Raw genomic sequence first — 12,234 nt, 5'->3', positions numbered from 1 at the left:
GGTAAACGGTCTGAGCTGGAAAGTCATGCTAACAGGGGTTTTAAAAGATACTTTACTAACTTTTGAACCCCTGGTCTGATTCATGCCATTTTTTAATATGTTGTTCCCCTGAATGGATTGATTGTGGATATGTATTTTTATGTGAATGTGATGTATGGTTTTAGAGTTATGAAAGTTGGGTAGAAAGTATGTTTTAACTGTATGTGTAATTGGGTTAAGTGTTAATCTAAGGGGAGGAGATGTGTGGGAGGTAACATCTATGCTATTGGATATTTTACACCTCCCCTGTGGGCAGGCTTAAATGTGTAAGATGGAAATAAAAGCCAGGCTGGATGTGCCAGTCCAGAGTTCCTGTTTTACCCTCAAAGTGATGTGTCGTCTCATTATTGGGGGGAAGGATTTATTGCATGCTGTTCCAGTTGACTGCTAGGAGTACAAGCCTATTCGTATGGTTCCTATTCAATGGTCTACAGCATTCATATGCTTGGGAGAATTTAAAAGGTTTCTCGGATTCGGTGATTGTGGTGTCTGCCAGAGTGCTTGGAGTCCTCAGGAAGCACTAGGAGCATCCATTAACGGAGGTACCAAGTCGGGGTGCCAGGTGATCCGTTACACATGCCTTCACATAGCTTTATACACACACGATACTCATAGGTTCAAGCACGATATATTACAATTAGATATTATTTGATACCTGCATTGTCCAGTAATAAACACACTAAATTCACTTTCTCTGTCTTATTTCGGGGAGGAAGCAGAGGTCACCTTAGAATTCTGTGCCTACAGGCTTCTGACATATAAAACGAGCCCTGCTAACTCCCCGGCATCTCAAATTGAAGGAGCAGGAGAACTATGCACTGGGCAGGACAGCTTTACCTTGTATCCTGGCACAGATTACCTGTATTAGTCTATTTGCACAAAGTAAAGTCACAGACACTTAGGAACTCTGTATATTGCATGCTGTGTGTGCTGAGCAGCCAGTAACATTCAAACATTATAATATCTATAATATATTATAATATACGTTATAATATGCAATGTACTTTTATTTTGTATTCATGTATATTGATTTTTTTTTTTTTATTTGATTGCATTTGTCACCCCTCCTTTCTGACAGCCATATGTGAGCACTTTTGGTCGGATTTTCAGCTATCAGGCCAAATATTTCTCATTTTGCAGTTATCTGATACAAACAACCAGAAAGGAACATACTTATTATTTTATTGAAAACGATAATTGAAAACACCATCATATAATAATGTCATGGTTGAGTAAATACAAAACCAATGGCAATAAAATAAAGTTGCACATGTTTGTCCTATAATGCCTTAGCTTGATGGGAGCTGTCCACAATATTTTGAGATTTATTCTTCAGGTACCTCACCACAACTCAGTGTTTAGTTAGTACTTCCTTTACGGTGCCTGAGATATGCCTGGCCCTGCCAGAACCAACAAAAATGAATGGGTGGGTTGGCCCTGCCTGCACTGATTCTCTCTTGTATCCCAACAGTCTGCAATCCCACCTCTTCATTCCAACATCCCCCTTTTTACATGTCACTTCACAGTACCTCCCCTCCACTCTGGCAGTAAGCGACTGTACAAACAGCATATCACCTAACACTGCAACAGAGCTTCTTGGATTCTGCATTATCAGTAATGGATTATAAACTTCTTCTGATTCTACTACCCAACCTCCTACTGCTAGGTAAGACCTGTCTTTCCTTTGGTATTGTGACACTCTCCTCTTTAACATTGATAGCTGGCTAAATATGGTGCTGCTAAACTTGCCGCAACATGACAGACCACTCGATTGACTTCTTACTGGGATGCTTTAATCAGCAATGTTAATAGACTTTTTGGGAAACATTCCTCAGTTTAAGATGGCACCCTGACATGTCTGCTCCAAGGGGATGCAACAGTGAATTTTGTTTTAACCCCGACAATTCTGAGTTTTCATCTCTCATTACAGAATATTTTGCTAGGATACATTCCTACTGAAACAAAGGGGGCTTTGTGGGCAAGAAATGAATTCTTGTAAACATTAATGTTTCCCTGTGGCCTAATTTTGCTTCTTTGTCCTTATTTCTTGATACAGTGGCCCAGTCATTAATCATATGTTTATTTTGATCTGAATTCACTTAGATTTAAGAGATGTTTATAACTAATAAAGCAATGAAAAGAACGATTTCCCAGCAATTATTCAAAATAGTGCTGTTAAATTGTAGCGTTTGTGAAATATCAAGCATAATTCATTACATATGTGCTCGTTGTGGAATATACCTGCTTTCCCCAAAAATAAGACCGTGTCTTATTTTAATTTTCTCCCTGGAAAATACACTAGGGCTTATTTTTGTGGAATATCTACGTTTGGGGGAATTCCCCAGAACATCGACCATTGCACCAGCGCATGGAATCCAGCAAATCTATGTTCAGGGAAACTTCCCCGAAAATAGATTAGCGAACTAGCTACTAGCGACTAGGGCTTATTTACGGGGTAGCGCTTATATTACAAGCATCCCCGAACATAAGCTATGGATTAATTTCGGGGGATGTTTTTTTTTTTCGATGAAAACAGGGCCCTATGCCAGTTTCATGGTTTGAGGTCCCCGCTTCTTTTTTCACATAGTGGTAGTGAATAGGGCAAATCAAATTCATGGATCCAAGGGAACCTGTCTAAGTCCTGGGCTGTTGGCTGCCACCTAAGGTCAATTTATGGGTACTACAGCCTTTGATTTAGGGACACTGTGGGCACTTTTAACAACTTAATTTTATTGACATTGTTATAGTGCCTGCAGACCTGCTTACCCTTTTTACCACCAAAACACTTTAGTTCACTAATTAGAGGTCTTGGAAGCTTGGATTCAAGCTACCGTATATAAGTCAAGTTTTTCGGCACATTTTTTCGGCTTATACTCGAGTCACTGTCTGTATTATGGCAACTTACATTGCCATAATACAGACCAGGACCGCCGGGCTCATTACAAGCCTGGCGGTCCTGTTAGGGGCTGGCAGCGAGATGTTACTTACCTTCACAGCAGCTCCTGTCAGCTCCTCCGTGCAGCTCCCCTGTCAGTTCCGTTCTGCTCACAGAGTAAGTCTTGTGACACCCGCGGCCGTCAGAGCGTTAGCACGGGTTACCGTGGCAATGCTCCACGCGGCACGCAGACCGCGAGACTTACTCTGTGAGCAGAACGGAGCTGACAGGGGAGCTGCACGGAGGAGCTGACAGGAGCTGCTGTGAAGGTAAGTAACAACTCACTGCCAGCCCCCCCACTGAACAGCCAATGCCACTGGACCACCAGGGATTAACAGAGCCCCCCTCCCTGGCCAGGCAACAAGCAGGGAGGGGGGACAAAAACCAATTAAATAACAAAAAAATACAAATATTAAAATAAAATAATAATATTAAAATAATATAATAATATTTAAATAATAATAATATTAAAATATAATAATAATATTAAAATATAATAATATTAAAATAATATTAAAATTAAAATAATAAAAATGCCCTCCCCTCACCCAGTTTACACACACTACACAAACACACACACACACACACTGCATTATATACACACACTGCATTCACACAAACACACACTGCATTCACACAAACACATACTGCATTATATACACACATTGCATTCACACAAACACACACTGTATGAATGCAGTGTGTATATAATGAATGCAAACACACACTGCATTCATTATATACACACATACTACATTCATTATATACACACACTGTAAATAAATATTCAATTAATGTAATTTTATTGGGATCTAATTTTATTTAGAAATTACCAGTAGCTGCTGCATTTCCCACCCTAGGCTTATACTCGAGTCAATACGTTTTCCCAGTTTTATGGGGTAAAATTAGGGGCCTCGGCTTATATTCAGGTCGGCTTATACTCGAGTATATACGGTACTCCTTCAAGGCCTCTGAGTATGAGAGCCATGAATCTTACTTCTCGACTCTCTATATTCAATTATTTTCTATGGCAGAATTTGAGGCACATCACCTTAGGTACACCTCCAGGGTAACACAATCAGAGGAGGTCACGGCTGTGCAGACCAAGACCCGGAGAAATTTTGAGTAATTTGTTTTATTTTAATTCAAATCGTTTTTAGTTTTTTTGTATTTTATACGGGGGTGGGTGGAGCTAATTGATAAGAGGCACCAGGGCTGTATAGTGATCCTTTAGATATAGTGTTCCTTTAATATTTTTGAATACACTTTTCTAATGATTTACTATTGTTGGATAAACCTATAAAATGTAATATTTTGAAAAACATGTAGGGGGCCACCGATTCGTAGGGGGCAAAGAACTATATATTAAATGCATTACTGTCAGTCTCCCTTTGTGACATTTCTGACACAGTCACTTACCACCCCTTTCCCTGCCACACACCCTATCACATTCCCCTCACTCTGTCACACTAATTCTGTCAAACTAATCCTGTCACACTAATCTCTTAGCCCTGTCACACTAATCCACCTAACCCTGACACTAACCCCCTAAGCCTGTCACACTAACCCCCTAACCCTGTCACTAACCCCCCTAACAGTAACCCCCCTTATCCCTGTCACACTAACCCCCTAACCCTGTCACACTAATCCCCTAACCAAGTTACACTAATCTCTTAACCCTGTCACACGAATCCACCTAACCCTGACACTAACCCCTAACCCTGTCACTAACCCCCCTAACAGTAACACCCCTTATCCCTGTCACACTAACCCCCTAACCATGTCACACTAATCCCCTAACCCAGTTACACTAATCTCTTAACCCTGTCACACTAATCCACCTAACCCTGACACTAACCCCCCCTAACCCTGTCACTAACCCCCTAACTGTAACCCCCCTTATCCCTGTCACACTAACCCCCTAACCCTGTCACATTAACTCCCCTAACACTGTCATACTAACCCCACAACCATGTCACACTAACACTGTTATACTAACCCCTCTAACTCTGTAACACTCACCACCCTCCCACAATCACTTACAACCCCTCACCATGTCAAACTCACCCCACTAACTCTGTCACGCTCATTCCTTACTGTATGTGCCAGTGTTTATCTGTGTGCCACTGTGCGTATCTCTGTGCATGTGTCAGTGTGCATATGTGTGAATGTCTGTGCATCAGTATGTGTATCAGTGTGTATGTGTGTATCTGTGTGTGGCAGTGTAAACACTACACACACATGCACACCTGCATTTAAAAGCCAACATTCACACACACATACTCCATATAAAAACATGCCTACATTCAAACACACAAATACTGCTCTGTGCTAACTAAAACCCTGCAAGGATGGGCAAACTGTAGATTGGTAGACAGATAGAGATCTACATGTTGACGACCTTTGTGCTAGAAGGCAGTCCAAAAAAGAAATTCTTGCCCCTGCAGGCCCTCTGCAATTTGTAGAATGAAGAGGTGGCTCGGCACACACCATCTTTATCTTCTAGAAGTTTTATTCAACTCTCGCAAGCCCCCGGCCACCAAAGTGTTGTTGCATGTTACCATGGCAACGCTCCATGTAACACGCAGACTGGACAGTTGGAGAGAGGAGCTGCAGATCATGTTGGCTGGGCCCAAAAGGTAGATCCCAAGATGTTTTAAAAATACAGTTTCCATGATGCTTTGTAATTCTAAAGGCATGCAAAGCATCATGGGAGTTGTAGTTCTACAACATCTGATGAGCTATCTTTTTGGCACCCGTGCTCTACACAAACACGCTGCATTCACTACACACACACTCTCTGCATCCCCTCTACAAACACACTGCATCTTTGTGGGGAGACTCGGGGGCAGGCCATGTGGGCAGGCTCGGGGGTGGGTCCCAGGGGTTTAGACCTTGTGCTGTGTTAGGGGCCCCAAAATTTCTGATGGCAGCCCTGCTGTTATGAATGGGATTAGCGTTAGAGGAGGGTGATGGTTCCCATGTCTCCTAACCACCCGGACTTTACGGGCCCTGTTCTGCTGTCCTGCTTTTGGGGACATCAGGGAACAGCATTATTAGACACGTTTGCTATGTTTAGGGCACTAGGACTCTGCAGGGAGCACTGAAACAGGGCACCCTGCATGTCCTGTCCACAGTGGGCTGGGTAAAATGTTTGGCAGGCACTCTGTTTATTCAAATCAGGCTGAACTGCCAGTAATGTGGGCCCATTTCTAGGCATGTTTACACTATTTTGGTGTTGGAAGGTATGGGTTGCAAGTACTTAAGAGGTTAAACAGAGTTTAAAAAACAAAACAAAAAAAAAACATAAAAAGCACTATAAAACTCCTATTGTTGGTGTGTCGGATGCGTTACAGAGCTCCACAACAATAATATACCAGCAATGTACACAATAATATGCACAATAAATGTTTTTGGAAATCATTCAATATTATTATTATTATTATTTTAAGCACTATATAACTCAAATTAAGGCTCAGAAAATTGCTCAAGGTTCACAAAACTGTAGATTGGGTCATCAATAGGATGCTCCCGGTTTATTTAGCTGCTCTATTCATCCTATATGATAAATGGAACTGCAGTTGGGTACTAAACTACATGACAGGTGTTTAATGGACAAGAGAAGAACAGTATAAATCAGAATAAAACGCTACTGATTGTGAAGTTTCCTCCTGAGTTGGGGCAAGTTTGTCTGATGTGTCTTTTTGCTCTCTATGAGCAGACACTGCAGGACCTCTGTATTTATGTATTTTCCCTATAAGTTATTTTTTGCTTATTTTGAAATAAAGTATATATAATTGTTAATTTCAGAATACAGTATCCATTTCAGATCATCTAGTACTTGGGTTTAGGGATTTCTCCATTTTGGTTATGGATGCACCTGCAGTCATGTTGTGGACTGTAACATTGCCTGGTGTTAAACGGTGGGAACTACTGTTCACAAGGATTAGTAGGTACACTGATGTACCCCATGTACTCTAAGAATGTCGTGTTACAGCACTGGGTACAAATAAATAGCACTGCAATGGCACTGCACTCTTATAATTAAATACTTTACAAAAAGTTAAATTGACAAAAACACTTTAACTTTATGAGTGTGAGTGGGAGTGTGGCCCAGGGCAGGGTTGTTAATTTTGAGAATGTAGGTGAATTACTAATAAATTATGTAATTTAGAGCAAGAACAATTTATCTTATTTACACAAAGAGTGAATTTCAAAACCATTTTATTAGTACATATTATTGTGTACATTGCTGGTATATTATTGCTGTGGAGCACTGTTATACATACAGACACACCAACAATATGAACTCTTAGAAAATAGGAGCATTAGGATAGAAAAGAGGGACACAGGGACTTGGGCCCAAATAGGGATTGTCTTCTTAAATCAGGACACTTGGGGGGTATATAAATACAGAGTTATTACAGCATAACTACAATGGCACCAGATATCTTATACTCACCTTATTATCTGTGACATTTTGATAGTGTTTTATTTTTATTGATATATTTTTACCAGTAACTTGACACAATGTAAATATACCGTAATCAAATATGAAGAAATAACAAAAATACAGGAAAGCATCCTAAATTACAAAATGTAGTGTTACAGTTTACTGTTTTCATAACATAGTAGGATCAATTAAAGAAAATTTGAGTTTAGACTGAGTGGTATTTTCTCAAAACTTCACTTGAAAATATCTACACTGTAACCGATACTGATACATTCTTACATAGATGTGAGAGAAACAGAAATATTTGAACAATCCCTCAGTGTGCTGACAAATCGTCTTCTTTGTTTAGAATGAAGCCTTACGATCTCATAACGTAAGGACTGCACTTGAATACAATTGGCAATAACTTGTATTTTGTGTATAATTCTGTGCATTTTAAAGTTGTGATTCATGCCAAAATAAATTTTTGTATTGCCGAAAAAAAAAAAAATGGAATGTGCACAGCAGGGATACTGGGAGGGAAGGGGTAATACTGTGTGGGGATGCTGGGAGGGAGGGGGTAATACTGTAGGAGGGAGACTGGGAGGGAGGGGGTAATACTGTGAGGGGAGATACTGGGAGGGAGGGGGTAATACTGTATGAGGGAGACTGGGAGGGAGGGGGTAATACTGTGAGGTGGATACTGGGAGGGAGGGGGTAATAATGTGAGGAGGGATACTGGGAGGGAGGGGGTAAGTACTGTGAGGGGAGGAATACTGTGGACAGATACTGGGAGGGAGGGGTAATACTGTGGGGGTGATACTGGGAGGGAGGGGGGTAAAACTGTGAATAGGGATACTAGAAGGGAGGGGTGTAATACTGTGATGGGAATACTGTTAGGGAGGAGGGTAGTACTGTGGGATTGATACTGGGAGGGAGGAGGTAATACTGTGAGGGGGATACTGGGAGGGAAGGGGTAATACTGTGAGTGGGATACTGAGAGGGAAGGGGTAATACTAGGAGGGTGGAATACTAGGAGGGGGTATTGGGAGGGAGGGGGTAATACTGTGAGGGGGATACTGGGAGGGAGGGGATAATACTGTGGGGGGATACTGGGAGGGAGGGGGTAATAATGTGAGGAGGGATACTGGGAGGGAGGGGGTAATACTGTGATGGGAGGAATACTGTGGACGGATACTGGGAGGGAGGGGTGATACTGGGAGGGAGGGGGGTAAAACTGTGAATGGGGATACTAGAAGGGAGGGGATACTGTTAGGGAGGAGGGTAGTACTGTGGGATTGATACTGGGAGGGAGGGGGTAATACTGTGAGGGGGATACTGGGAGGGAGGGGGTAATAATGTGAGGAGGGATACAGGGAGGGAGGGGGTAATACTGTGAGGGGAGGAATACTGTGGACGGATACTGGGAGGGAGGGGTAATACTGTGGGGGTGATACTGGGACGAGGGAGGGGGTAAAACTGTGAATGGGGATACTAGAAGGGAGGGGTGTAATACTGTGATGGGGATACTGTTAGGGAGGAGGGTAGTACTGTGGGATTGATACTGGGAGGGAGGGGGTAATACTGTGAGGGGGATACTGGGAGGGAGGGGGTAATACTGTGAGGGGGATACTGGGAGGGAGGGGGTAATACTGTGAGGGGGATACTGAGAGGGAGGGGGTAATACTAGGAGGGTGGAATACTAGGAGGGGGTAATACTGTGAGGGGGATACTGGGAGGGAGGGGGTAATACTGTGAGGGGGGATACTGGGAGGGAGGGGGTAATACTGTGAGGGGGATACTGAGAGGGAGGGGGTAATACTAGGAGGGTGGAATACTAGGACGGGGTAGTACTGTGAGGGGGTATTGGGAGGGAGGGGGTAATACTGTGAGGGGGTACTGGAGGGAGAGGGTAATACTGTGAGGGGGATACTGGGAGGCAGGGGATAATACTGTGGGGGGATACTGGGAGGGAGGGGGTAATACTGTGAGAGGGGATACTGGGAGGGAGTGGGTAATACTGTGGGGGGAGAAATACTGTGGAGGGATACTGGGAGGGAGGGGGTGATAGTGTAAGGAGGAGTACTGGGAGGGAGGGGGTAATACTGTGAGGGGAGGAATCATGTGGAGGGATACTGGGAGGGAGGGAGTAATACTGTGGGAGGATACTGGGAGGGAGGGGGGTAATACTGGGAGGGGGGATATTGGGAGGGAGGTGGGTAATACTGTGATGGGGATACTGTTAGGGAGGAGGGTAGTACTGTGGGATTGATACTGGGAGGGAGGGGGTAATACTGTGATGGAAGGGGGTAATACTGTGAGGGGGGATACTGGGAGGGAGGGGGTAATACTGTGAGGGGGATACTGAGAGGGAGGGGGTAATACTAGGAGGGTGGAATACTAGGAGGGGGTAATACTGTGAGGGGGTATTGGGAGGGAGGTGGTAATACTGTGAGGGGGTACTGGAGGGAGAGGGTAATACTGTGAGGGGGTACTGGGAGGCAGGGGATAATACTGTGGGGGGTACTGGGAGGGAGGGGGTAATACTGTGAGGGGGATACTGGGAGGGAGTGGGTAATACTGTGGGGGGAGAAATACTGTGGAGGGATACTGGGAGGGAGGGGGTGATAGTGTAAGGAGGGGTACTGGGAGGGAGGGGGTAATACTGTGAGGGGAGGAATCATGTGGAGGGATACTGGGAGGGAGGGAGTAATACTGTGGGAGGATACTGGGAGGGAGGGGGGTAATACTGGGAGGGGGATACTGGGAGGGAGGTGGGTAATACTGTGATGGTGATACTGTTAGGGAGGAGGGTAGTACTGTGGGATTGATACTGGGAGGGAGGGGGTAATACTGTGAGGGGGATACTGGGAGGGAAGGGGGTAATACTGTGAGGGGGGATACTGGGAGGGAGGGGGTAATACTGTGAGGGGGATACTGAGAGGGAGGGGGTAATACTAGGAGGGTGGAATACTAGGAGGGGTAATACTGTGAGGGGGTATTGGGAGGGAGGGGGTAATACTGTGAGGGGGTACTGGAGGGAGAGGGTAATACTGTGAAGGGATACTGGGAGGCAGGGGATAATACTGTGGGGGGATACTGGGAGGGAGGGGGTAATACTGTGAGGGGGGATACTGGGAGGGAGTGGGTAATACTGTGGGGGGAGAAATACTGTGGAGGGATACTGGGAGGGAGGGGGTGATAGTGTAAGGAGGGTGTGGCGGTACCAGCCTTGCCACTGGGCATTGGAGAAGACTGATTGCCAGCCTCCTGCCATGTGACTATGGCCCCTGAGATGTATTGCCTGCTCTCCTGTACTGCTGAGGATTGCTACCCCTTAGGTGGATTTGACTATGGAGCTTGTGTAGTGCCCTCTGTTGGTAGCAACAGTAATATGCACTACCTGAATAGCAAGACTGGTAATTTGCATATTCGGGTAGATTTGCATATCGCTAATTCTGCATGCAGGAGAGACATTTGTGTTAATTATGGTCTTCCCCACCTATTTATAAATATGTAATTATGTTATAATAAGTCACTGAATGTTGCCTGCTATGATTTGACTGTTTGTAATTTTATTGAGTTTTCACAGCAATGTTAATGTAATGACCAAATGGGCTAGTCCCAAGTAAAATAAAGATTTTGTCAGTTCTACTTCACCCTCAATTTGGAGTCATGTCTCTTATTGGGGGAATCTGCTACAAGGGATTGCTATGCTCTGCATATTCCCTTGCTATAATCACTCCTAAGCTCTTTTAAGAGCTCGTTCCTGCTTCGCTCTGGAAGGAAGAGAGGTTGGTCCTGCGGTGGTTGTGTTGTCGGCTAGAGTGCTTGGAATCCTCAAGAAGCGCTAGGAGCATCCATCAACGGAGGTACCCAGTCGGGGTGCCAGGTGATCCGTTACATTGGTGGCAGCGGTTGGATGGCTTCCTAGCCTTGGGAAAACCAGCACTACTTCAGAGATGGAAGGCCGTGCAGTATCTCCCTTTGATGCCATGCTCCAGCAGCGACTACAGGATGTGATGCGCAGTATGGAGTATCCTATCCCAGAGGAAAAAGAGACAGAGTGGAGGGTGGCGCTTCGTACCGATCTCTGGAAGGAGGACATCGACGAAATTCGACCCTTCCGGTTCGAGGAAATCCTGACCACTAACCAGCGCCAAGCAGAACAACTAGAGCTGCGGATGCCATTATTGGGAAACCAGCCCTCAGAGGAATGGGTAAGCGAACTGGAGACGCTAGTTGAGACTGAGGTGTGGCTGGATGATTCCTATCGGGCCCTGCGGTGGCATGCTTACCACCTCTACCCATGGCTGATCGAGTACAAGTGTATTGAGGGGGAAGACTACGATGGCCCTGGTTTGTTGTGGGATACTATTGAAACTAGTCTCTGGTTCGGAGACACCGACATTGCTCGCTTCTGGTCCATCCGAGCTGAGCGGGCAGACAACTGGGACCTTACGGAGATCGATGCCATTCAGCCAGATCTATCTTTTCTTGCCAACCGGGAGTGGGAACTAGAACAGGACTATGTTTGCCTATTCCAATGTATAACGCCGCCTGTCTCTGACATGATGGGGCTTATTGACTGTATGCCACCGGAAGCATTGAGTTTAGTTCTTCCTCCCCAGCAACCAAGCCTGTTATCAGGGGACCTTGGTACTGTACCACATATGTCCCAACCAGCACCAGAGATGGAAGATCTTATTGACTTGTCCTGGGAAGACACCCAGCTGGCAGGTGGAGATGGGACCGAGGTCTCTCTACCGGCCCTACAGGGATGCTGGGCAGTCGGCCCAGATCCCCAGCGGCAGTATGTATCCCAGGG

The 12,234-nt window shown here is 44.9% G+C and overlaps 1 protein-coding gene across 1 annotated transcript in view; it reads left to right on the top strand.

The window, feature by feature from the left end:
* The first annotated feature begins 1,547 nt into the window (after nucleotides 1–1,547).
* LOC134602708 (platelet-derived growth factor receptor-like protein) overlaps nucleotides 1,548–12,234 on the top strand; it is a 49,947-nt gene continuing 39,260 nt past the window's right edge. The window contains exon 1 of the mRNA XM_063447865.1: nucleotides 1,548–1,705. Within this exon, the coding sequence (XP_063303935.1) occupies nucleotides 1,657–1,705 (49 nt within the window). The 5' untranslated portion in view covers nucleotides 1,548–1,656. The remainder of the gene's footprint in view (nucleotides 1,706–12,234) is intronic.

The sequence above is a fragment of the Pelobates fuscus genome, chromosome 3 (genome assembly GCF_036172605.1).
Source record: "Pelobates fuscus isolate aPelFus1 chromosome 3, aPelFus1.pri, whole genome shotgun sequence".
Lineage (NCBI taxonomy): Eukaryota > Metazoa > Chordata > Amphibia > Anura > Pelobatidae > Pelobates > Pelobates fuscus.
This window is presented reverse-complemented; position numbering and strand designations above follow the sequence as displayed.